Here is a 26,458-nt window from a genome sequence, read left to right as displayed (position 1 = left end):
TGAATGTTCCAGGATTATCAATATCTATATAGCTTTTGGGAATCATAATTTTTTTTTTATAACACTCAAATTTATATATATATATATATATATATATATATATATATATATATATATTTGAGAAACAAACGGCGGGATTACGTGAACGTCGTGTGTGCGTTCTTTAGATCACATGCATGTTATGAGCATGCGTAGGTGGATGCTGTTGACGTATATGTTACGTATACCTGCACATTGGTGTTTCGTAATACATGTTGTTCAACTATTTTTAGTGGAATGTGTTGTCATGGTTATTTGCAAATAGGTGTTAATCAAGAGGTGACACTAATAGCGCCTGTAACTGATGTATGTTGCAAAGAAGAAGGACAATAACAATAACTATGTTCTTATTATTTATTATTCATTCTTACAGAGAGGCTGTGTTATTCATCACTGTTTGTTTTATTCAATAATATAATGAAGATAAAAAGAAAAATATCACAATTACCACACATGTCTGTGTTTTTATACATGATCATAAAAATACGCACTGCAGGCCTGCTAATGACCAATGAAAGGCCTGTAGGTGCTTTTTGGTAGTATTTCTTCATTTTCTTAAAGAGGCCTTGATGCAGTTCATCACCTGAATGGAAAAAGATGTTTCTGCAACCTGTAAGGTCAAAGCTATCTGCTAGTGACTATCTGCTAGTAAGTTTTTCATACCACACTGTATACCTTTTTACAACCAGTTTCAATAAGCAACACTAACCAACCAGTCAGGGAAGACACCTTTGTTTCTGTTCTGTTTCTGTTCAGCTTCCTGGTTCATCATACAGAAAATGAAAATTTTACTTCCAACACAACTTTAATATGTTTAAAACATAGGCATCCTTGACAGACATTGACTTTTAAGTTCATGTTTTTATTTTAGACCTCACGAGTTCAAGCCATTTTGTAGCAACTTTGAAATTCTTACGCAGTCATGTGAAACTTATCAACGCTGGGATGCTGGGAAGAAGTTACAGAGCAAGTCCTCATGGCGGGGATAATGTAAGTTATTGTGCAGCATTGCATGAGACGTTATCCTACTTCATTAACTACTTTGGACAGTTCTGTGTTTGTGTTAAATTTAAGTGTAAACCTAAGTAAAGGAGTCACTTATATTGCAGTTAGATTCCAAATATTGCACATACTTTACATTGCTTCACTGTGTCCAGGCTCCTTCGACACTGCTACACCATGAAAGTCCAGTCACTAGGTGTGCGTCCGTACTGCAAGAGAACAAAGGTCACGAAAAGGTTACGTGAAAATCTGGTCCTTTGGGGCCCGCACAGAAGAAAATTTCATGCCACTAAGTACTAAACTTCTCTCGCCTCAATCTGCTTAATTGCGAGTGCAACACAAATCAAAAAATGAACTCAAATATCCGTAAGCAAATCTGCAAACTCAGCCGCCAAATGGAACACAACACAACACAGAGAAAGGAACTATAATAAAAAATCAAAACAAAATGTTCCCCAATCCGTGACAGCCGCGGAGACAAATCCAATTATTTGTGTCTCATGTTGCAAATTTGTTCTAATGGTCGAAGTGAGAAAGTAAATAAACGCCTGCGAAGGGGAAACAAAAGAATGTGATTTCTAATTAACTTGAAAGAGAAACAGCAGGGCGACTTAGTAAACCCATCTTTCATCTGCTGCCTCAGACCACTCGTTTGTTTGTTGCACAATGTTGTCTTCAAGAGGGGCGGGAGGAAGAGCGTGTGTGGGGGGCTAACACTGCGCTGCTTCCCTCCAAATGAAATGTCAACAGATTTAACAGCGCTGCGGAAGGAGCGCAGCATTTTCCAGCGTTTTGTCAATTTTATTGTTCATTAAGCTACGCACCCCCCCCCCCCCCCCCCCCCCCCCCCCCTCCAACCCCGTCCCCTCGCCCCTCTTCCCCCAAATCCTCTTCTTCCTCCTCCTCTTGCACTTGTTCGAGGCTTCATTTGCAGCATCTTGGCTTTGAAGATCACAAAAGGCTGAGGCAATAATTGGGTTTGTGCAATTACGACAAGCTTAATGAGAGAATTCGGGAGTTTGTCTTTGCCCCTATCTGCAACTCTCCATTAGGCCAGCGACTGTCTCTACTCTGTCGACGAAGGAGGATGTTATCGCACACAAAGATGGCGGCAGTGCATTTGTCGCACATATCACTTACAAGGCCTGGATGATGGAGAGAGGAGATATGCTAATTGACCAGCGCAGACTTGCAAATACAAACAAAAAAACAAACAGAGAGCAGAGAAAGTAAAGAGAAGAAGACAGACAGAAGGCAAGTGATAAGTAGCATAAACTAATCAAAGTGCTTAGAGGACATTTAGGAGACCAAGAAGACATAATATCTTTATAACACTGTAATGCAGTAGTGAGGCCTCCAATGCAAATGTAGTCAAAATAACTGATTCTGCTTTGAAAGTCCTTCAGTTTCCCTCCAAGTCCAGAATGTCAGAACACCGAAGGATGTAGGAGATGTGATCAACAGTTAAGGTAACTGACCTTTAAGAATCATAAACCCTTAGATGACTTAATACCTCCCACACAAGTCCAGACAGCTGCCATCTTTTAGTTTGTTTGCAGGAAGTTTCATTCTGATCACTATACTGTGCACTATGTGATTTCATCAGTGGTGATAACGCATATGGGTCTATAGCTACAACCCAGAGGTTTGCAGTTGCATAGGCCAGCACTGGAGCAGTTGAGAGGCACCACCAAAGGCACAGGAGGATCAGTCCGAGTGTACACCAGCACACAGCTCATTGAAAACAAAGCGGGCCCTATGTGACCCTCAGTGTAAAATGAGTACAAGTGCAGAAGTAAAAGTGCAAGAGCACAACAGAGGACTTGATCTAAAAGTAGCAGCCACGAGTAGTAGACGACGATCTCGAAGGAGAAGTTCAAGTCAGATGCTGGGTGGCTATGGTTCTGGAGGTAAAGCAGGTCATCTGCTAAATGAAAGCCTGGTTGCTCCAATCTGAATGCAAGATGCTATGGATCTGTGTTGCTCCTGATGCATCATAGGAGTAAGAATGTTCAGTTTAATTTATATGGGGTCAGAAACAGTCCACTTAATGAGCTCTATATTATAAGGTAAAAACCCTACAATAATACAGAGAAAACCCCAACTATCAGACAACCCCCTATGAGCAAGCACCGGGCAACAGTGGGAAGGAAAAACAGAAAGAAACCTCCAGAAAAACCAGGCTTATCTAGGGGAATCCATCTGCCATCTGTTAGCCATGACTGGGAAAAAGGACAAAGTACTTGGACTTGTGTGAATGAAACATGTTGTATAAAGCACTTTGGGTGCTCAGGTAGAGTAGTAAAGTGCCAAATAAGACCCAGTCCATTTAAGATTTTTAATTTATTGGTAGAAGCCACTGAATTTTATAATACCGCCTCCTGTAGTTTCACATCCAGCACACAGAAAACATGCAGAAATGTTGGTTTTTTAATTTATCTGCTGTACCACTGAAGACATTCTCTGTTTTGATTACGGCCGTGTCTTGTCTGTCCATGTCTGTACCTGCCTTCTGTTTCTTATACTCCATTTTCATTTCTGAAATTGCACATCTTCGACTACTTTCACTTTGTTATAGTGACTCTCACCAGAGATGTGAGTGAAGGAGTTGAGGAAGAGACGGGAGTCAAGTCAACTGGCACTTAATATGAGACATCCGTCCTTTGGAGCCTCTTTTTAAAGCGATGTCAGTCAAATATTATATGTGTCACAACTGCATCATAGATTTTTTGGTTGGAGCTCAAACAAAACACATTACTGCTGGGATTGGTTTACGGGTCACAGGCAAGAGGCTGGAGAACAGAGGAGATGAGGAAGCAAATTAGAGAAGTGAGATAACCTTTTCTCTGTTGTTACTGCTTGATGTCACTTTCTGTTTAACTTGGTAGTGTTGTGTTTATTGGAGAGCTTCCTGTTTTTCTGATTCCCAGACTGTTTCCCCTGTTTCCTATTAGCTACTAATGTGTCAGTTTACCCTCCACCTGCCTGCCTGCTTGTGTCTTGGAGTTGTTCCCAGTTGGTTCCCTTTTGGTTTGCTCTCATTAATTATCACCCATTCGGATCATTGATTTTTCTCTGTTATAAATACTTTGCCTGGACTTTTATTAGACTGTTGTTTTTTTTCTCTCCATTCAAGCTCATTATAGTTTCATTTGCTACCTGCCTCCCTATTTGCTTTTTCCTTACGAGTGTAAACTGACACATACTACTGGTTCTGAAGCCTATTCATAGATTAATTCAAATATCCTAGACTAAGCCTTAATTTTAAATGCCTTTTTTAAAGCCTAGTTATCTAAAGTAATGGGCAGTGCAGAAGAGAGGAAGAGAGTGCAGACAGGGTGGAGACGAGTGTCAGGAGAAAGATGGCAACAAGAGTGAAAGGGAAGGTTTACATGATGGTAGTGAGACCCGCTATGATGCATAGTTTGGAGATGGTGGCACTAACAAAAAGCCAGGGGGCCAAGGTAGATGTGGAAGAGTTGATTTTCACTGGGACAGACAAGACAGGACAAGAAATTAGTGCATTAAAGAGACAGCTCAGATTGATTGGTTTGGAGACAAAAAAACCCAAGACTGAGAGTTTGGACATGTGCAGAGGAGGGATAATGGAATACTGGACAAAAGATGTTGAAAATGGAGCTGCCAAGCAAGAGGAAAAGACGAAGAGGAAGATTCATAGGGTGAGATGGAGCAAGATGATACCCTGTGAGGGAGCCAAAAGAGTTTTAGGCCTATTTAGACCTCAAGCTGCATCACATTGCGTATGGAGAATAGCTTTGATACTAAACATACACTATATTACCAAATCATTGAATTCAGGTGTTCCAATCATTCCCACAGGCGTATAAAACTTCCAGTCATGAACTGTCCTCGCTACAAAATGTTCCACAGTGGAAGTGATTGGGAATGACAGCATCTCAGCCAGAAGTGGTAGGACAAGTAAAATCACAGAAGCACATAGTGTGCAGAGGTCGCTGACTTTCTGCAGTCAGTCGCTACAGACCTCCAAACTTCATGTGGCCTTCAGACTAGCTTCATGGAATGGGCTTCCATGGCTGAGCAGCCGCATCCAAGCCTTACCTCACTAAGTGCATTGGAAAGTGATGGATGCAATGGTGTAAAGCAGAGGACTATAGACCAGTGGAGACGTGCTCCCTGGAGTGATGAATCACACTTCTCCTTCAGGCAATCTGAGTTTGGCGGCTGCCAGGAGAATGGTACTCACCTGACTGCCTTGTGCAAAGTGAAGGGGGACTATGGTGTGGGGCTGTTTTTCGGGAGTTGGGCCTGACTCCTTAGTTGAAATGAACTATTAATGCTTCAGCATTCCAAGAGACAGCCTTACTTAGAGTTTTTAATGATCTTCTTTTAACTGTTGACTCTGGATATTCTGTGGTTTTAGTTTTACTTGACTTGTCTGCTGCTTTTGACACAGTTAACCACAACATTCTTCTATCAAGATTGGAACATGTTGTTGGTCTCAAAGGTACGGTTTTATCTTGGTTTAAATCCTATCTCTCAGAGAGGTCGTTCTCTGTTGCTATGGGGCAACACTCCTCGGCTTCTGCCCCCATTTATTGTGGTGTGCCTCAAGGGTCCGTGCTCGGTCCTGCTCTTTTCTCTTTGTACATGTTGCCATTGGGATTAATTTTTAGAAAATACAACATCTCCTTTCACTGTTATGCCGATGATATCCAGATTTATTCACCTTTGAAATCCGATGTGACTGCTTCTTTGCAACCTCTGTTCAACTGTTTGCATGAAGTTAAAATTTGGTTATCACATAATTTTCTTACATTGAACGAGAATAAGACCGAAATCATAGTCTTTGGTAGTCACACTCCGCTAGACCAGTTAGCTGATGCCCCTGGACCTCTCGCTAGCCATCTCTCGCCCACTGTAAGAAACCTCAGAGTGTTCCTGGATGGCTCTTTTAAACTTGAGAAACAGGTGTCCACTGTGGTAAAAAAACAGCTTTTACCAGTTGCGTCAGATTTCCAAAGCAAAGCCGTTCCTTCCTTTAAAGGACCTTGAAAAGCTTATCCACGCATTTATTACATCCAGATTGGACTACTGTAACTGCCTCTACTCGGGCCTCCAACACTCCTCTCTTTGCCGGCTTCAGTTAATTCAAAATGCAGCTGCGCGTCTTTTAACAGGTACGAGAATCCATGAACACATAACTCCAATTTTAGCCAAATTACATTGGCTCCCTGTTAAATATCATATAGATTTTTAAATTATTTTGTTCACTTTTAATATTCTGAATAATTTAGCGCCCAGCTATCTTTCTGAACTACTCCACTCATACAATCCCAACAGAGCACTTAGATCGTCCAACCATAGGCTCCTAGCACAACCTCGGACTCGAATGAAGTCGAGAGGTGACCAGGCCTTTGCATCCGTGGCACCTAGACTCTGGAATAACCTCCCTGTTCATATTCGTACTGCCGAGTCGATCCAGTCTTTTAAATCACGTCTTAAAACTTATTTTTTTACTTTGGCTTTTGATTCTGTCTAGTTGGCTGGTCTAGCTTGTTGTGTTGTTACCTATTGTTTGTTGTCCTCTTTTATTGTTTGTTTTAATTGTCTCATGCTTTTACTGACTGTGAAGCACTATGGTCAACACTGTTGTTTTAATACGTGCTATATAAATTAATTTTGATTTGATTTGATTTGAAGAAATGTTGGACATTTTGTTCCAAGGTTTGTGGGAACAGTTTGGAGATGGTCCAACATGACTGTGGACAATTGCACAAAGCAAGCTCCATAAAGACATGGATGATCCAGTTTGGGCTGAAAGAACTTGACTGGCTTGCACAGAGTCCTGACCTCAGTCTGACAGAACACTTCTGGGATGAATTAGACTGAAGACTGCAAGCCAGACTTTCTCGCCTAACTTTAGGGGCTGACATCAAAAATGTGCTTCTGTGAAAATGGTCAAAAGTTCCCATAAACACACTCAGCCGAACAACTGAAGCAGTTGTGGCTGCAAAGGGTGGGCCAACATCATGTGAAAACTAAGAATAGGATGTTACTTAAGTTCATATGTATGTGAAGGAAGACCAGCAAATACCTTTGGCTATATACTGTACGTCAGTTTGTTTCTATAACATGTAGGATGTTGAGGTCATCTGTTAAGCATGCACAGGTACATTTCAGTTGAAAACACTGTTTGAGGACAAAATGCACTGTGCTGAGAACTAACAAGGAACTAAAGTAAGGATCACACTCAAGCTCATATCGCTGCTAATAGGCTCATTGCACAGCACAATAACAGAAAGAAGGCAATACACAACAGCCTCATTAACACAAATCTAGCCTTCAGCAAAGCATATTATGAATCTCTTTAAACCTGCAGTGCTGAGTAGACTTTAAATGTGACCTGATTATAGGCCATGTACAATATTACCAAGTCATTACTCATTACTTAATGAGATATTTCACTTATTATGTACTTACAGCAAAATAATGGAATCGGTGGGTGTATGATAAATAACGACCGACGGGGGTTTGTTCAAAAAATAACAGTTTAATAGTTTTATCTCAATGACTTACATAATAACCACTCAGATAACCGTTCTGTAATGCAATTATGGAGATGCAAGATAAGTGAATATTTGGAGGGAATATTTGTTTTTAATAGGTCTTGCCTTTCATCAGCCACATTAATCATTTAATTTAGTAACATTTCCATTTATTTGCCTTTTTTCCAGCGAAACCTCTTAGTTGTTGTCTACCAAAAGTGAGTAACTAACAAGCCAGGCCTGTGACAAATTATAACACTGCTGTCATTTAGCCCAGTAAATCCAGCTCCCACCTTTTATTTTGTAGGATACTGTTCAAGTTAGAGTGTTTCGCATTACTGAAGGCTTTATTCAAAGTAATTTAATAATACGTGAGAGAAGAATCCTTGGGGTAAAAGGAGTGTAAAGAACATAAATGTTCAATCAGCTGTTACTAAGCTCGAGCAAGCATCTGTGGGAAAACAGTGTCGGCATATGTGTGGGCATCCACCTACCTGTACATCCGTGAGTTCTTTTGTGAGCCGTGATGTCAGCTTCACTGACTGCTTATCTCGACAGGGGATATGCAAGTTCTAAAACACACATTTTTAATAATTTTATTGTCTCTGCAAATCAACTTGTTGTAAAATAAGTTTAGAGAAAAGGGTGAACATTAAGTGAGCAGATGGAGTTAACGCAAGAGGCCACAGGGTTCTGGTCACAGGATACCATGAGCCTCATTATTCAAAGCAATCCCTATAAGTATTAAAGTATGCTATTTTCATATTAAACCATTAATCAAATACAGATGGTGGAGCAGGCTTTTTTCTTTACATTATAATTTCTTAAAGGGAAATGTAATCACAAAATGTATATTTCTTTAAGCTGTGATTAAGCAGAATGTGACATGGCAAAACTTTTTGCAAAGTGATGCGCTGTATACTCACTGGCCACTTTATTAGATATACTTATTCAACAGCTCATCCCCACGTTGACATGCTAAAGCTCAAAGTGAGCATCAGGATGGAGGAAAAAAGGCCATTTAAGTAAATTTGCCATCATTATTGGTGCGTTTCAGAGAATGCTGATCTACTGGGATTTTTCCACTCAACCAACTCTGGGGTTTACAGGAAATCATCTGAAAAAATTAAAATATCCACCGAGCCATAGTTCTCTGGGGGGAAATGCCTTGTTGATGTCAGGGGTCGCAGGAGAATGATCAGATTGCTTTGAGTTGGTAGGAAGGCAACAGTGACTCAAAAAACGGCTTGTTCCAACCATGATATGCAAAAGAGCATGTCGAGCCTTGAACCAGATGCTGCAGCAGCAGAAGACCACAGCAGGTGCCAGTCTTATTAGTTAAGAAATTACTGGTGACCGCCCGCAGTGCTGGTCAAGTTACCTGAACATAGTAATTACATAGTGACTAATTACTGATTTCTTTTCCAAGAAAGTAATCCAGTTACTTTGTTCAAATGAAATCAAATTAAAATTTAAACCTATTTTCTGCATATTCCAGCATATAAAATAAAATAATGTTTTGTGTTTACACTCACTCTTTCAAATAGATGCAAGTAAAACACAGCAAACAATAAATAAAATCAAAGACTCAGCAGCACTAAGTCCTGTTGCTCTTAAATTTATTGTCAGCTGTTTAGCAGGAGTGGGACGGGTGGAGGTTTGTGCTGTGCCGCAGTGGTCATGTCAGTGGGGGGATCCGGGGGTTTCTCTGTGAATGTCACATTCCCGTGGCAGCGTGCTCGATGCTTGTTCAGATTTAAAGTTTCATTTTTCACTGTAGAAAGAAGTTTTCTTCCCACGCAGAGCGTACAGCAGACGTCAATGTTTTTAGTCACTTTTTACGGAATCAAACTCAAATTAATGTAAGTACGTCCAAGCTTTAAACGCTGCATGGTCGTACTCTCTCCTGCACTCCATATTATCCACTGTTGATCTGCACACGTCTGTTGCTGCCACGGATGTGACGTCATTGTCATGAGACACTCTCACACACAAAAGCACGGTTTACTGATGCAGTAACGCAGCGTGCTTATGGGAAACTAACAGTAATCTAATTACTTTTTTTGCAATAGTAATACCTTACTTTACTCATTACTTGAAAAAAGTAATCAGATTACAGTAACGTGTTACTTTTAACGCATTACTGGTAGATTCACCTATGGCATCATTTTAGAAATCCTACGTTCCCTCATTCTTGAATTATCGTATTCAAAAGATTTCAGTAAACTTTCGAAAACTTGACCTCTGACCTTGAAGTCACTGAGATTCGAACTCGTTCAAGATTTTTAGTGGCTGCACCGTTGCCCCGGTCTCGAATTATCTTGTGTAAAGCGTCCTTGGGTTTCTTGAAAACCGGCATACAAATCTAAGTTATTATAATTGTTATTATAATCACAAACTTGGGTTCCATGCCGCCCACTTGCCCGATGGGGTAACAAAAATACCCCATCAGATTTTACAGCTGAGCAGTAAAAGGGACACTGAGGCTACAATTTGCATGGGCTAAAACAAAAACATAAAACAGAAGACTGGAAAAATGTCGCTAGGTGGTAGAGTCAGAACAAAATGAAACCGTGGATCCATCCTGTCTGTGGTGTAACAGTGTGGAGGATATGTTTTAGAACATACTGAACTCATTAGTACCAACTAAGCATCATTTAAGTACCACTGCCTACCTGAGCACTGTTGCTGACTGTCCCTTTGCCTTTATGTCCACAGTGTATCCACCAACTAATGGCTGCTTCCACCAGGATAACATTCCCTGTCACAAAGCTCAAATCATGTCAAATAGGCTTCTTGAACATGACGATGAGTTCACTGTTCAACCAAAGCCTCCACATTCACAGATCTCAGTGCCTTTTCGATGTGGTGATACAGGAGATTCCCATCACAGATGTGCAGCCGACAAATCTGCAACAGCTATGTTATGCTACCATGTCAATATCGAGCAAAATCTCTGAGGAATCTCTCCAGCACCTTGTTGAATCTGTGCCAAAAAGAATTAACGCAGTTCTCAAGGTAAACCTGAAGGAAGAACTAGTAAGATGTACCTAATAAAGTGGCTAGTGAGTGTAAGAATACCAAGTTAGCTAAATTTGCTATTTAGCCCAAGATTCCCAGGAGTCCCAGGATTTTATGATCACACTTCACTGGTGGTTATCATTAAATACTGTTAGTATATTCAACTAACATTTTTAAAACTATAGCATTTGCTGCAAAATTTGAATAAAGTGAAATATCTTTAACAAAAACACGTACTTCAGTATCTTTAGCGACCCACACTACAGTACATTAAGTGTATATACACTTAATGTATGATTGGATTTAATGTATATAAATTTGTTTCAGGCAGGAAACATGTTGTTTGTCCCTCATGCCTACAGTACCTCTCCCAGGTAGACAATGTGTCCAATAGGGCAGATCATGCAGGCAGTCCCGCTGCCAAACATCTCTTTGACCCGCTGCTGTTTGAGAGCACAGCATAGCTGGCTCATGGTGAGGTAGCGCTCTGTCACTTTAAACTCACCCTGAAAAAAACAGAACAGCAATCTTTTGAAAATGTGTTCATGCACTGTAACCTTTGAGATATGTCATTAGCATCTGTTGTACTGCTGTTGTTAAAAGTGTGTTCATCTGTCCATCAAACAATAGAGAGTCAGGCATGCAGCTACTGATATCAAACCAACTTCACAGATTACATGAAAATTTTACACAGGAAATCTCTTTTTCTTTTAAAAACATGCACATCTGGACTCTATGTGTGTCTGTTACCCATTTCCTGGTTAGTTCTAGGATGCTCTGTCGAGTAATGCCTGGGAGAATGATGCCATCCAGAGGTGGAGTTGCAAGCTCCTCCTCTATTAGAAAAAGAAAAACATTATTTGATATAATAAAAAATAAAAGAAATATGAGGTTTTTTGGCAATATTCTCTCATTGTTGTTATGGATAGACTGTATATTAAAAGATAACCTTGTACCCTTTGATGTAAAACCTGGTTTTGTGGACTGTTATGAAGCCTCAACCTAAGAGCAGTTCCGCTTCCTGTTAGACCCACTGTACAAAAATGGTTGAAACTGAGCAATTTACAAAATGGACACATTAGTAAAGAAGGTTTAAAACTAGCAACAAAAACCATAAACACATCAGAAAAGTGTTTACTGAGGCAATAAATCAAGTGGATAGCAGTGTAGTTTCCTAACAGCCATCCAAAGAGCTTTAAGTTCTTTTTTTGGCTAGAAAGGTCACCACTTCCTGCTTATTAGACAGACGTAGGTTTATGTCCATCATTTCTATACAGTGCCTTAAACCTACATTCTTTCTAATGACCAGCAGGGGGTGACTTTTGTGTGTAATTCTGCCATATCAAACATACGGAGCCCCTGAAAGTAGCGTCATCGTTATTAAGATACAGTCTCTGCAACTGACCAACCTCCATCCTGATTGATCCAGTGCAGGAAAATATTCATAGTTCCTGCCTCAGTTATCTGGTGGTCCTGTCCATACAGCCAGAGCACCTGCTGACACCCGTAATCATCTGCTTCATACTGGGCAAACAGGGAGCATCCATAGTTCCTGTGGAAATCCAAAGTAAGATCATTAGGATACACCTGTAAAAAAAGACTTGATTGTTCTGCGTGTTATACATACCCACACTGTAAAATCTTAATTACCAAATCAAACTAAGTCTTATATCAGAGTGCAGTGGCTGATATCTTAGGAAATTTAAGCAAGCTTTCATACAGTATGCATCTACCCACCCTCCCATCTTGCAGTCTCCAGTTCCTCCTTTCCAGGCCCGTGTGTATTTTGGGTCAGCCCACAGGGAGATGGCATCTGCCTCAGAGTTGAAATAAGAGCCAGCTTGACACAAGATCACATACAGCAAGGCACGGCCAGGCCGCTTTACGCCCAGAGAAGGCTGCCATAAACACATTAAGGAAATTAAATTGTTTTTCCATTTTAGAAAACATTCGCCCCCACAAGAACGTCACCATCCTCCTCACCTCAGTGCTAATAAATGTTGGCCTTATGTACAGACTTGCTGAGTCTGATTGAGGAACCCAGTCCTGGTCAATCTCTACCAATCTCCTGATACACTCCAGCAACTCTGTCTGATCAAAGGCCTGGAGGAGTGAGACAACAAAAGACAGAGGGCGATAGCAAAAACCTATTCATCATTGTTTTTTCCCCAGCTCATTTGGTCATTTATTCCCACATTAAGCCCCTTTGTTTTTCTCTACATCCATCTTACAGGCAGACAAGCTCTCTTGGCAGAGTCAGCCATGCGGCTCATGTTGAGCATCGGTCGGAAGAGACGCAGTCGGCTGTCATCTCCGCGGTATACCTTGAAGCCTTCAAACAGCTATTGAGAATACAGAGAACATTGAAAATACTGAATTCTCTTTAACCCTGATGGCTTTTTAACCACACATTCAAACTGTAAACTGAAATAATGCCAACAGCTTTATTCTGTTAGTATATGCATTTATTTTACTGCAGTACAGATTAATTGTGTGCTATTGTCCATTAGTCAGAATTTTACAAAATTTGTCTTTACTTAGTACCAAATTAAAATAGGTGTTCAAAAACAGCCTGGTATAACATAAATAAGAATTTGAAATGTGAATCATGCAAAGCTACTCTAGTCGAGCTCGTAAATTAAAATATGGAGGGGTTTGGTGTACCTGAATGCCATAATGTAGTGAGGAACAGGCTGGGTGGAGGGAAAGATTTGTGAACGGCCTGATGAACGGGGCTTGCCAGCCCTCAGTCACGCTCCACTCGACAGTCAGCATGTGGTCAGTGAAGACAGTCCCGAAGTCAACCACATGTGGCTTGGTTTTTAGAGCAGGGGACAGCTGAACAACCAGGTCAACTGCCTGGTTAAAAACACAGAGCAGAATTATTATTATTTCTTTTTTAAAATAAAGGGATGCATGAATCGGAATCTAAGCTGTGTTAACATTTACGTTTGCGATCACATTTCACCAACTGATCCACTAATCAGGGAAAAGCACTCCCTGCAAAGTCTCATGAGCACACTTTCTGATCATAAGCATATAATCTGCATGCCGTGGCTTTCTTTGCAATCCTCACCTCTCCTCAGAGACAAATGCAGCACATTAAATCATGTTATATAGAAAATAAAGTACTCCTTCTGTCATGCTTCATTAGTGATACAAAACAACAGGACGATGCAGCTGCACCATTTTTGCACTGTTCATTTTGAAGTTGACCTTTGTGACCCTGCTCACAACAACTGGTGCTCCTACCTAAATGCTGGCTCTCATTTGGCTATTAAAGTATTTTCAGTGGCTTTGAAGCATTTATGTCACGACACTGGAATGCAGGTGCCGTCATCGGTGCACCGCATCTGGAATAGCCTGATTTTGGTAACAGACATTGATTGTCTCTGAGACCCACTGTGTTCATAAACAGGCCGTGGCTATGCTATGCTGCCATGCTAGACCATATTACCCCATCCATGTTTGGCCACCAGGGGTTGTTGTAACACCAACATTGATACAAGATAATTCAAGAACTGGACAGTTAACCTCCAGTGATATGGCTTTATAATTAAATCAGTGGGACTGGAACACACAAATGAGAACTGCATTCAAAAGCAAAGCAATATTTATCCCCCTAGAAGCTCTCTGTCTCAACTAGACCACCCAGAGGTCAAAGATCAGTGGGTTAAGTATGAAACAGAACAGCATCAAATTAACACTGATGCCTTGAATATGAGTCATCCAGTCTCTGAGTCCGTGATGTCACCAAGCTACCTCTGTGTTGCTGCAGTGACAGCAGGTTGAGAGAGATGTGAAAGATTTATCAAGAACTATGTGAAAAAAAGGAACAGTTGGGAGTGCTGTCCTTTCCTGCTGTTCAGCAAGACGGAATAATGTGATCCTTCTTTTGAAGAGACACTTCCTGCTGGCCAGCAGTCAGTTGTGTGTTAGAATTGGCCAGGATTAGATTGGCACTTTATCCACTCCCTTCTGGTGCAGACGGTTACTTGCGCCATAATCCCAGATTACAGTTCGGGTGGCTAGTGGTGAGTGACCGCGGTACGAGCACTGCGTGAAATTGATTAGAGGAGTGCAGTTATTCTGTCACTGTTTTTCAATCATTCTGAACATAAATACACAAATGTGATGCACGTCTTCTCTGCAGACAAACCAAAGTATTAGCTCCTATGTCGCACACCTTCACAGAACAGCACCGGAACGCAGTGGTAGTTTTAGAATGTGACAGCGTGCGCCGTCCTCAGAATGAGCCATAATCCTTCTTCGCTGCTATCTGCATCCAGCCAGTGTTCGGCTGGGATTAAATGGCTATAAATATGAATGGAGCTGAGTGTCTACAATGTGCAAGAAGAAGAAAGAAGGCAGCACAGGGCGTCTGACCTGGGTACTCCCACTACAAGGCAAATTGAGTCCCTTCATGTGAGGTGCCTTTCAAATATCTGACCTGTCAGAAAATAAGAGGTTTCAGGATAGAACCGATGGAGACGCTCAGGTACCAAACATACAGGTCAAACTGCAACACATAACTCCAACTTTACATTTCTTTCAATGGAAGTGAAAGTTGGCAGACATCTCCAAGCCCGGGCCAGTGTGAGTCTGCACATGTCCACCCTAATCTCTACCTGAGCCTGCTATCTACTGCTCAGGTGGTCAGGGTCAGAAAACAAGCAAAGCCCCAGCTACTTAGCGTGAGCTGGGAAAGTGGATTCTGCTGAGCAGGCTGCACTTGTGACAAGAACCAGAATGCACTACATATCCCCCCCTCCCTCCTCTTTCTCCCTTCTCTAAAAATGGCAGCATCATGGACAAAAGAAAAGGCTTACTCGGGTTGACAACAAATGGACTTCTTTAAGTGCTGGGATTTGTTTGGATTAGTTTTTCAAGTGTTTGTCATCACAATATGAACGTTCATGACTGACTCTCAAGGCCTTTCGGTGCTGCCCTTGGCAACATGAAGAAAAGCAGCGGAACCGGAGTATCTACTCTGTAGGGGAACGGGGAAGATTTTTAGGTGCTGAGAAGCCGAGGAATCACCAAGATGCTACACCTGGAGCTGCTATTGAGGGTAGGTGTCTTTAAGACATTGATAGAATTCAGACACATGAATTTGATTCATTACCTTGAAGCTCTGAGTACTGTCGTCAGCCATTCGGGTGGTGGCTCGGTCGCAGATGCGTCCCTGAAAACAGTGACAACAATCTAAACAATATCAAGATGGCAATAAAAATCAACAGCATACAAATGTGTATGGATTGTACAAGTTTTTATTCACAGCGGAATATAACCTGGGAAAGCTGCTTTAGTCAGGGGGAGCAATAAACCCCCTTTCACATCACTAATTAAAGTGGCTTGTTTTGATATATAATGTATTGCACTCTTATTTCTACTGATAAACATCTACAGAGCTGCTGACTGTGTGAGTTTGTGTTATACTGTATATTACGACATTTCTCTTTAAAAGAATTAAGATTCAGCTCAGTGTGAAATGCTGATATTGTCACTGCAACTCTTTGTGTTTGTCACACTTATTCTGGTTAAGAGGTGGGATTACAGGAAATAGAGATGAGATAGGAAGTGTGCTTACTACCAGATTAAAGAACAAACATGGTCACTGACATTTAACAGTGCTTTAATAGTGATAGTTACCTTCAGAGAGGAGACGTCAGACCTGAGGTCGCTGTGATGGCAGTGAAGCCGGCACTAGACCTCCAAGTTGTACTTGCTAAACCGCTTACACTTAATCTCTCGAATTGAAACCAGTCCCATAACTGAGTTGTACTGGCAACAAAAATCAAATGAACCTTGTGTTACAGGCAGGAAATAAATCTCTTTCTCTCTTTCTATTCTCTTTATTTGACCTGTTCTATTTTATTGTATTGGTAATGGAAATAAGGTTATAGGACTGTGTGAGTGTGGGGGGGAGTAGGCTTGTGGGACACAATTAAAGGAATGACTATTAAGCGAGACTAACGTACTGTTAGCCTGCTACACTGAGTGCTGTGTCCCCTTGAAACCACAGGGAGGGGGTGCTGACTCACTTTTTAGAGTCAGAAACACCCACCGACGTTTTAACTCCTTCTGCCTCGAGCTTCTAACTACCTGTGCGCGTGCTCAGCTTGAGCATCTGGACAGTTGGCCAAACATTTTGTGGCGGATTCGATCATACGAGATTAAAAAGGTAACAAATATCTGCATATGTATGAATATTGAACAAGGATATTTAAAGAGGTTTGCATGTGCATGACTGACTTTAAATGTTCCTATAGCACAGTTTATTTTTTTACGTAGATATGCGTACAATTAGTAGCTCGTTCTATAGATTTAGTATAATTAAATGACGCCCACTTTTAAACTTAAATGAAACGGGGTGTATTAAAAGAACAGAACAAAACAAAACAAACAAACCTGAAAGCTTTGCTAAAAAAAACACACACAGAGACAAAAAAAACGCTTTTGTGTATTTTTTTTTTTTTTTTTTTTTAAATCTCAAGCTAACTCTGGAACTAATTGGCTCGTTCTCACACCTGTGCGCCAAAGTAGGTGAATCATCGAATCTGAACACATTTGTTTGAATCTGTTCGCATCTTGAGATGCTACCGTTTTACAGCCTTGTAGACTGGTTGGTATATAACACTGTATATTCTCCTGTTACATTCATGCCTTATTAAACTATTTGGGCTTTTAGTTAGATTTTAACATACTACTCATTCCCTTTAAAAGATATCTTCCTGCTTATTTACCTTTCCTAACACTGAACCTCTAAATATTTGGATAACTTGAATGATCACATAGCTCATTTTTGTTATTTGGTTCCTCCAAAAAACAAGAAAAAAATCCCCAGTCGTTCTTATATAACACTATTCACGCTGTAGTTCTATTTGCCCATTATCTGCTTCTAACCTTGGAGTTAGTCCAACCAAAGATAAGCTGTCATATACATGGTGAATGTGCTATTTATCCAGTGCTTCATGGTGTTATGCTGCTCAGTGTTTGTGGTTTCCCTGCTGAAAAACCTGTGTTTGATATTGCAAGGTTCTATTTTAATTCATTTTTATCAAAACTGTACTTTCTTGTCCCTTTTTCAGACTTCAGCCTCTCCTCTAGCCAGGAAACCAACATCACACCCTCGCCGTCAGCAGCATGGACTATTGCACACCTCAGCCGTCGCGCCGGCACAATCCCGTGGACAGCATCTGCCGCAAACTGCAGACGATTCAGTGGCGCGGTGACCGAGAGCCCAATTCACCCTTCCAGATTCCCAAACTGTCCTCCAACAGTTACGACAGCCCTCAGTGTGGCCTCAGGCACAACTTGGAAGCCATCCTGAAGAAAGGGACCCTCCATAGAGACGACAGGGAGAAGGAGAAAGCGAGAGAGATGGGGATGCCGAGCAGAGCAGCTTCCCAGCATTCCTCTGTCCTTCTGACCACACCTTCCACTCCTACATGCAACCGCTCCACACCAGCTAATGTCACATACACTATCACTAGTACTTTGGGGGAGCGGCGATGTGCTGATGGAAGTGATTTAAGACAAGTTAAAACGTGGCAGGGGTATTGTTCGACCCCCACGGGCCAGTCCAAGGACTCCCCTTACTTTACATTCACACGAGGACCTCAGTCAGCACAGCCTGATAGCGAGAGGCCGAGCAGGAGCCCACCTCTGTCTCGTAACTTCACCCAAAGTCGCAGCACCCTCTCCTACAACCTCAACTTCAGTTCTGCAGACAGTACAAACCCTGCTGAGTGTGAGCTACCCTACCCAGCTCTGGTTGTGAAAAGACTGTCTATGGGAGATGGAGGTAGGGTGCAGAAGTAGCTTCACCGATCATTAAAACTGTCAGTTGACAAAAATTATCTTTGTGCAAAAACTGTTACATCAGCAATAGATCCTCGAAAATGATTGTAGCCATGAAGCTGTGGATTAGAAAAACATGGAGATGTCAAACTGCAGATTTACTTCTGAATTAAAAGGCTGAATTAAAACCGCTTGTGAACAAACGACCTCAGCAAGGCATGCTTACCAATCGAGCAAAGCAGACTGCCCCAAGGCTTCAGAAGCCTTGCCATGCTTCAGGTATAATATAATAGTTGTGGACTACTATTGTGCAGGATACACAATGGGGCAAATGTTAAACTGGATTCTGTTTTATTAACCCATCTTTAAAAATAGGTTCAAATATGCAGTACAGTGTTTACAGTACATTAACATTACCTAATCCTTAGTTTCAAAGTAAGCATAAAAAGTGATTTTTAAGTGGCAGGCATCAACATGAAAGCTTCAGTGCAAAAATATGTCTTAAAGCCGAGGTTGGCTTTGTTACTCAAAGCGGTACCTCTAGAGGTTAATGTGTTTTACTTCACAATGCCCTCTCTATGCCATCACAGACAGGGTTTGAACAACTAGCACTTTGGAAGTGTGTAATGTTCTGTACTGGAGCATCTCTACCTTGTCCTCTGCTGGCACAGTGCTTTTTGTCAGAGAATGAGCACTCTGGATTTTCCTGCCCAGCATTGGTGCTCTGCAGTCGGGATGAACAGCAGGAGTGACTACAAGAAAATCATGAACTATTTCTTTAAGTCCTTGTCTTGAAGAGGGTGTCACTGTTCTTGTTTGGACTTTCTTCCTCCGCACTGGAACTAAATCAATCAGTAAATCTTGCCACATATCAAACATCGGGCCAGTTAGAATTCCGGGATGGAAGCGGCTGCAAGAGTGAGAGGAAAGAGTGGCAGAAATTTGGCCCAAGAGCTTATTTTTAGTCACTGGTGCTGGTTCAGAACTAGTTTTCAGACAGAAACTATGTAACATTTTCAGATTTTCGCTTCCAGACGGTTTAATTTAAATTCAAGACTGTAGATTATTAATTAAAAGCAATAATTACTAGCTGTAGCTCTGAAGTGACTTTCCTTTTGTGACTCTGTAATGGATAATGTTTCGTCGTTATGCTGTCACACACTCCGTGCCTGCAGGAAAATGTATCATGTGCTTTCTTTGCTACACAACTGAATATACTCTGTGTTTCGTGTGTTTCCTTCAGGGCCTTCAGTTGCCTCCGAAAAAGGGAAGGAGAATATGGCTGAAATCAGTCTCATCTGTGAGGAGAATCTGCTCGACACCATCTTCCATGCTTGTGATACCCAGCGCAGAGGTACGGCTGTATGTGCTCGCACAGTAATCAGTCAGTCAGGCACTAGCCATTAGCTCAATACAGAAGCCTAACAATGAATTTTAAGTCGCTACTTAGCGTAGTGCAACAGTGTCTCTTTCATAGAAACTGCAGAAGTCATTTCTTCAGCTTAAAACATTTGCATAGTATCAGTCCTCTCTCCGCCTTCCTCTTGTGCCTGCTTTTGCTCACAGCCACTCTCACATCTCAGAATGTGAAAATGTTTCTTCTGCTTTTTTACAGAAGCTTCTGTGTTTTCTGACATGTTAGTGCTTTTCTGCTGTGACTCATGGTGCTGCATGGATGGCATATTAATAGAAAGAGAGAGGGGTTTTTGTTTTTTGCCTCTTTCTTCTGTTTATCAAACCATTTTTAAACAGTTAGACAAACCTAAAAAATATCTTTTTTTTTTTTTTTTTTTATAACCACCAAATCTGATTAAATCCAAGGTTGCAGTCTCTTCTTGTGTTCGGGCTACTCAGGTGATTTTCAGAAAAATGGTGCGCAGACCTTTTTTTTCTGATTACTGTCTGAAGCTTGTTGAGTAAAGTCGGCACTGAGAAATGTGTGAAACCAACCACCAAAAAGTTAACTGTGGCTCAGTCACTATGGTTACTGCTTTTGCTGCCTACACCTATAACCACAATCTGTCACAATGTATCTGGGGGTGTTTAACTGTGCAAAGAAAGAAAATCTGAACTTGAAATGAACAAGAATATAAAAAGAGTGTCTTCAGCTTTATGATCAGATAAAGTTCTTGTATGTCTTGAACATCAAAGTGTATCTAACGGGTCTTTTTTTCCCCTATTATTTTCCTAGGGAAAGTGTATGTGTCCCATATTGTGGACTATCTGCGTCACACCACCAGTCGCAGCTCTGAAGATAGCGGATTGGAGGAACTTTGCAACATGCTGGATCCAGAACACAAAGACGTGTCAATTGATCTGGACACATACCATGCTGTCATGAGAGAGTGGATCGATGACTGCCGCAACAATGGGTACTAGAAAATGTTACAGTTATATTGCAGAAATATGTATGTAGAAAGCTTTTCAGTTTAAAAAGAAAAAAAACTAAGGATTTGTTAGGTCTGCAATTTTATGGTGAAACCAATCAGACATTGTAAGATTTACAGTATGAATGTGAACATCCTGGAGCATCTGATAAGGTGTCCTAATGGCAGTAGGCTTCACATCTACTTGATGCTTAATATTTCCATATATGAAAAAGAAATCACCTTTAAGGCATTCTTGTAGGAAATTAGGTATCGAATAAGATGAGCTAAATCTTACAACTAAATATCCACTCACAAGTGGATTTCAGAAAAAATTATTTAGTTTGTTTTAGGTGAAGCCATAGAAAATTAACGTTTTACATCTTAGTCTGATGTGTGGGCTGGTTAAAGTGACATTGCATAAAGTGAGTAACTGCTGCATGACGTATCTTTTTACTGGTGCGTCTTGATACTGAGTAGAAAAGAAGGGTGTCATCATCATCATATATATTATATATATACTCCAGTCGGAGAGCTCTCTCTAACATACTGTCAGTATGTTTGTGGATAAAGTAAAGAATAGTTAGTGGCTTCCAAATTCTGGCGAAGATCATAAAACTACCTTATCTTAATGTGTTGTTTTTTTTTTTTAATGTGTTGTCTTCTCTGGTTAATCTCAGGGAACGGCCAACAGAAGATGACATCACCCAGGAATCAGTAAAACTCAGAGACAGCCTGTGTGGTAAATTTCCATATAATCACATACATGATTGTTTTTATACCCTTTATGTTGTGTGTATGGGTCCAGTGTTGGTGACTCCAGGAGCTTAATTGATGTAATATATGTTGGATTGTGATTTTTATTTATTTTTTCCCCAGCCAGGAGGTCGATGCTGTTTAATATGACCTCAGGAAGCTTGGAGGCATTTGGAGGGGAGGCATCCAGAGTTGAATTGTAAGATTTTTTGTGCAATACCGAGTGTTTGTTTATAATGTGACCTGTTACTGCCTATATTTGTCTGTGACCACCCACGCATGCTCTTGATCTATAAAGCTAAGATACGTTATGCCTGCATGTGTGTATTTGTGTGTTTTCTTCCTCAGTGAAACATCAGAGCTGGTGTACTGTGTTGCTGACCTCCAGATGAGCAACCAAAAGCTGCAGGAGGAGGTAAAAAAGCTCAAGCAGGTGGTGGAGAGCATGGAGGAGAGTAACCAGAAGCTTGCGGAGGAAAACGAGGAGCTACACAATCAAGCAAAAATGTAAGATGCTTTTATGCGCACGTAAACATACAGAACACAGACACTGTATTAGAGCAGTCACAGTAGTAATGTCCATTTGTACTTGTCGTCTTTGACAGTAACCAGCAGCTGGCACAGAAGGAGAAGATGTTGAAGGAGGAGGTGGAAGAGATGAAGGCCACTCTGAGCTGTACGGAGGAAGGCAGAGCCCGTGCCTCCGCACACAGCAAACATGTGGTGAGTCAAAAGTGTTGAAATAGAACCGTCTTATTTTTTTCTTTTCCGTTGCCTTGCAGCAGTTTTCAGTCAGTTATGGTACTTTTATGAAACTTGTGAGTTTTTTCTTTCGTTTTAAACTGAGCACTTTCTTGTTCGAGACCTTTTTAAATGTCTTATTTGAAATCAGTTTCTCTTTAGCAAACAGGTGGTTGAAATATGGACAGCTGGTGTTAATATTCAGAATGCAATCTTTTCTGATTGGATGATAAGATTTATTTGCTATGTGCAGGGTTGTATACAGTATGTACCATAACTTGTGAGGATGCATTTAGATTTTTTTTTCCCAATAAAACATTCTATTAACTAAAGTTGGTGAAAAATGTGTATAATAGTAATCTGTAGTTTAGGGCAAACACTCAGAATATATAACAGAGCCAAACGTAATAATGGCCTATGTCTTTTTAATGTTTATTATATTGATTTTTTTTTTTTTTTATTCAGGAGAGAGAAAACCAGAGTCTCATCGCTAAGATTGCTTCTCTTCAGGAAGAGGTGACGATTATAGCACAGTTCACAGTGAAATGAATGACCTTACTGCACGCACACCAGTAGCACTCAGCAATTCCTAGCCCTCTTGCGTAGTATAATGTCACAAGTTTGTTCATGAAAGGATGTGTCCAGCTGCTCTAACTCCCCTCTGATGTTCCTCAGAACTTTAAGGTCACTATGGAGACAGATGAGCTTCAGAGGAGAATAACGGAGCTGTGTGACATTAACGCTGACCTTCAGGTACCTTTACTGTAAAATATACTTTTATATTTTGAACTGTTATTATATCTCTCTTTGTGCTTCACTCAAATATGCCCTCAGTTCTGTATTTGATGATATCTGCAGCGCTCATTGAATTTCTGTTTCTGCCATGTTTAACTTGCTGTGCTTTCTTTATATTATGTAACTGCTCTTTTCTTGTCCTCAGATGCAGATTCACTCTTTTGACGCAGTCATTAGTGAAAAGGATGCAGTGATAGTAGAGGTCAGTACCTAATCTTGTTGAATTTTTATTTTACTGTTGCTGATGATCTTTAGAATCTTGCATAATGATAGAAAATGAGTGTTTTTTTGTTGTTGTTGTTTTTTTTTTTTTCAAAAAACTCCCACATTTTGTGTCATTTGCATTCTTATACAGAAAAGCAGACAGATAGATGAGCTGAAGGCAGCATTGGAGGAATACTCTTCCATTACAGAGGTTGGTGTGCTCAACATCCTATCAGCTTTTGAGTTTCTACCTTGCTTGATTTATTTATTTATTTATTTTGTTATTTATAGACAGAAATATGTCACTGAAGACAAAAAGCCTTTAGCGACATATTCCTGTCCTCTGTATTAGTCATCAGTGACATGCTAGCAGTTTGGTGTGTTGGGTTCAGATGTGGGAATGAAATCACCTGCCCTCTATCCAAACACGCGCCTCATGGCCGGCATGTTTATTGTAGCGTAGAAAGGGTAGACTGCACGGACGGCCTTAAACTATCTAATGGGTTGGGATGACTCATGATTGCGTTATCTGTTGTTGACTCCAGCTGCTGAGGGTGGACAAGAACAAGCTGGAGAGGCAGATGCAGATGATTCTTCCAGACTTGGCTGGGTGAGTGAACCACAAATAACCTGAAAATAGAAATTTGAGTTTAAATGTTTAGACTGAGGATTGAGGGACAACTAAGACAAAATGGATTGAAACGTTTTATTTTGTGTGCACATAGATTCATCGTCACTTTTTCTATTAAGTGTCTTTTTCTTAACTTGAACATCAATTCCCTTTCTCCTGTCTCTTGCAGGGCTAGTCTTTCTTTGTCAGTGGCTTATCGGATGAACCAGAGCAGCTCGGGATCCTTGCAAACAGAACTGGCTCTGGCACAGTCACCACTGGAGGTCAGCACTCCCATGCTCTGTCTCATTTATTCATCTTTCTTTTATGCCTTGTGTTACTGCCACTTCTACCTGCTTTCTGCTGCTGCTTCATTAATGTATCCATCTAGTGTTGTTTTAGCTTGAAGTTTGATGTTTACTCTTATTTCTTTGCACAATGTTTTCAGTATCTGGTCTTTTGCTTGTGATAGTGAATGAACTGTTCTTTGATGATTAGTCGTTTCCAGAGTGTCTCACATAATCGGTACACATTGCAAAGCAACACAAACCGCTGTCCTAACATCTGATGCAGCCATTCACAGGCCGCATACTTAAGAGACCACCTTCTCTGCAATAATAATTTTTAAGAAAGCCTTTGACTTGTTCATATAAATCTATTGCCCCTGTCTACAGGCTCCCCATGGAGTTGACTATTTGTCCACTACAAGCTTTGCCTCCCCACTGGATGAGACTCTGGACAGGGAGGTGCTGCTGATGCTGCAGGGACCCAGCCCTGAACACATGGCACTGGAGTTCAAAAACCTCATAAATAAACTGGTAAATCTCTCTTATGTTGTATAACATTCAGCGTTTTCATTTCTAACTGCACCTATTTGGAATATCCCTTTTTAAATGGAACACCTGCTGAGGTGTAGAGATGAAGTTGAGTTGCTTAGGGTTGTGTGATCCTGTCTTTAAGTATTCCTCTTTCACTTTTGTCTCTCAGAAAAGGGACTTCAGAAAAGAAACCGACTCTGTCTTAACTTCAGTTAGAGTTTTGTTAGATGACCACACACAGACAGAAGGCGACAGCAGTCTTCAGGTGAGACACTTTCATATTCACATTTTGAACTTTACAGTCAGCATCAGCCTAGCTATAATGCTGTCAGTGTTGACCACAGAATAAGTGTCTGTGTACGTTTCTGGGTCTGAGTAATTCAAGTCTGCAGATGGCTATACTTTTTAAAATATGAGTCATAAACTTATATAAATTATTCTTCCTCCACCTGTTGCTCTCTTTTTTTTTCCATTTATCACAGCCTATCTGCTCTTTCTATCCTTCCCACCCACCATTTCTGGTCTCGAGAACTCTCACTTATATAACTCTCCAACAGGCCCCATCCAAGCAGTGCTGTTTAGTCAGTGTGTTTTACTGTGAGCACAACCCACTTCCCCCTCCTCTTTCACTCTTTCTGTATCTCTCTCGCTCACTCTCTCTCTGTGTTTCTCTTCCCCCCTCCTCCTGCATTGTTGCCACTCTGCATTCATTAGCCACGTTCTGCCATAAAGCAGTAAACATGCCAAATGAGACAGAAATCATTAGTGTACCTGAGCTGTGCCAGTGTGTGTTTTGCTGGTTCTTCAGCGTGCTAGCTGTCACGGAAAGAGTTTGTGTCAGTTAGGTGTCACAACTTTTGGGGGCGTAAAAGACACCCAGCTATTAAATCTGCGGCCTTTTACTCGAGCGAGAGGCTCACCCCTCAGCCTCATCTTCCTACAGACAGTGCAGGCCGAGCTGGACGCACGTAGGGCAGACTGGGTCCTCAGCCTGGACCAGCTGGCCCAGTACACTGACTCACTGGAGAAAGAGCTGATCAAAATGGCCGGAAACATGAGGAGGTCCCGCACTGAGATCCTCCACCTTTCTGTCAGGTGAGTACATCTTTGCTGTATGTGCTGCCTGTTCATGTGTAGCTGTGCATGCGAAAAAAGGTGGGCAGTCAGAACCGAGCGATCCGTTAAACACTAACGGCAGCTCTCGTTTTGAGTCTGGTATGAGAGAGGAGGTGGATGAAAGATTAATGCCAGGAAAAATCAATGCAAGAGAGCAGAATTCCAGTGGATCTTGTGGCGGCTAATCAAAGACGACTTGCTTTTAAGGTAGGGAAACATTTTTTTTTTTTTTTTTTTTTTTGAGGCGGAGTTGTTTTGAGTAGCCGTGATCTCATTGGTTGGATTAAACACTTATAGGCAGAGGTAAAAGAAAAAAATCCTGCTAGAAAGTAATACTGGCACCACTGAAGATAATGAAGACTACAAGCTGGTTAAGCATAGCAGCGTAATGACTGATTTAAATGCAGTCTAGACATAATGAGTTCCCAAGGTTAGCTGATTAGACTAGCTGACCTTTCAAGTCCATACACTATCTGCATAGGCTTGTTAGGATGCTTACAAGACTTCAGGTTTTGTTTGCTTCATGGTGCTTTCCTGGTAACATGTCAATTTTAGCTAAGTTCTACTTTTGGGTCAGCTGAGCAGTGTTTCTAAAACCTTGATTAGTCTAGATAAATAACCACACACACACACAGAGTACTCAGACTGCTGCAGGTGTCA

General features: G+C 41.0%; 2 protein-coding genes across 5 annotated transcripts in view; one reads left to right on the top strand and one right to left on the bottom strand.

Moving 5' to 3' along the window:
- Positions 1 to 411: 411 nt before the first annotated feature.
- Positions 412 to 16,608, bottom strand: bcat1 (branched chain amino-acid transaminase 1, cytosolic). The gene is made up of 11 exons (XM_084909146.1): positions 16,242 to 16,608; positions 15,715 to 15,774; positions 13,254 to 13,448; positions 12,821 to 12,931; positions 12,573 to 12,692; positions 12,327 to 12,487; positions 11,999 to 12,141; positions 11,340 to 11,425; positions 10,955 to 11,095; positions 8,063 to 8,140; positions 412 to 1,250 (listed from the first exon to the last, which is right to left on the bottom strand). The coding sequence occupies exons 2-11, from the start codon at positions 15,742 to 15,744 to the stop codon at positions 1,212 to 1,214; spliced, it is 1,104 nt and encodes a 367-aa protein (XP_084765272.1). The 5' UTR covers positions 15,745 to 15,774; positions 16,242 to 16,608; the 3' UTR covers positions 412 to 1,211.
- Positions 15,376 to 26,458, top strand: part of irag2 (inositol 1,4,5-triphosphate receptor associated 2) — a 29,310-nt gene continuing 18,227 nt past the window's right edge. The window contains exons 1-17 of one of the 4 annotated variants that reach the window (XM_084909141.1): positions 15,376 to 15,660; positions 17,681 to 18,396; positions 19,636 to 19,746; positions 20,584 to 20,764; positions 21,439 to 21,500; positions 21,638 to 21,713; positions 21,863 to 22,021; positions 22,120 to 22,237; positions 22,721 to 22,771; positions 22,931 to 23,008; positions 23,196 to 23,252; positions 23,406 to 23,465; positions 23,800 to 23,864; positions 24,055 to 24,148; positions 24,539 to 24,682; positions 24,852 to 24,947; positions 25,626 to 25,777. In XM_084909141.1, coding sequence (XP_084765267.1) covers positions 17,736 to 18,396; positions 19,636 to 19,746; positions 20,584 to 20,764; positions 21,439 to 21,500; positions 21,638 to 21,713; positions 21,863 to 22,021; positions 22,120 to 22,237; positions 22,721 to 22,771; positions 22,931 to 23,008; positions 23,196 to 23,252; positions 23,406 to 23,465; positions 23,800 to 23,864; positions 24,055 to 24,148; positions 24,539 to 24,682; positions 24,852 to 24,947; positions 25,626 to 25,777 — 2,165 coding nt within the window. In that variant the 5' untranslated portion in view covers positions 15,376 to 15,660; positions 17,681 to 17,735. Of the gene's footprint in view, positions 15,661 to 16,656; positions 16,774 to 17,680; positions 18,397 to 19,635; positions 19,747 to 20,583; positions 20,765 to 21,438; positions 21,501 to 21,637; positions 21,714 to 21,862; positions 22,022 to 22,119; positions 22,238 to 22,720; positions 22,772 to 22,930; positions 23,009 to 23,195; positions 23,253 to 23,405; positions 23,466 to 23,799; positions 23,865 to 24,054; positions 24,149 to 24,538; positions 24,683 to 24,851; positions 24,948 to 25,625; positions 25,778 to 26,458 lie in introns of those variants that run through there. The other 3 variants (XM_084909140.1, XM_084909143.1, XM_084909142.1) reach the window with 3 other exon arrangements.

This window comes from Perissodus microlepis, chromosome 17 (genome assembly GCF_051167445.1).
Source record: "Perissodus microlepis isolate ML-2025 ecotype Zambia chromosome 17, ASM5116744v1, whole genome shotgun sequence".
Classification (NCBI taxonomy): Eukaryota; Metazoa; Chordata; class Actinopteri; order Cichliformes; family Cichlidae; genus Perissodus; species Perissodus microlepis.
The sequence above is the reverse complement of the archived record's forward strand: the minus strand, read 5'-3'. Positions and strand labels throughout refer to the sequence as shown.

What these genes read in the sequence shown, in the direction of transcription:
- bcat1 (XM_084909146.1), bottom strand. Translation starts at nt 15,744, where the DNA reads ATGGCTGACGACAGTACTCAGAGCTTCAAG. An exon ending in CCAAGAGAGCTTGTCTGCCT is followed by an intron (nt 12,693 to 12,820) that starts GTAAGATGGATG and finishes TCACTCCTCCAG; the next exon opens with GCCTTTGATCAGACAGAGTT. An exon ending in AAGAACTCACGGATGTACAG is followed by an intron (nt 1,251 to 8,062) that starts GTAGGTGGATGC and finishes GTTCTCTTGCAG; the next exon opens with TACGGACGCACACCTAGTGA.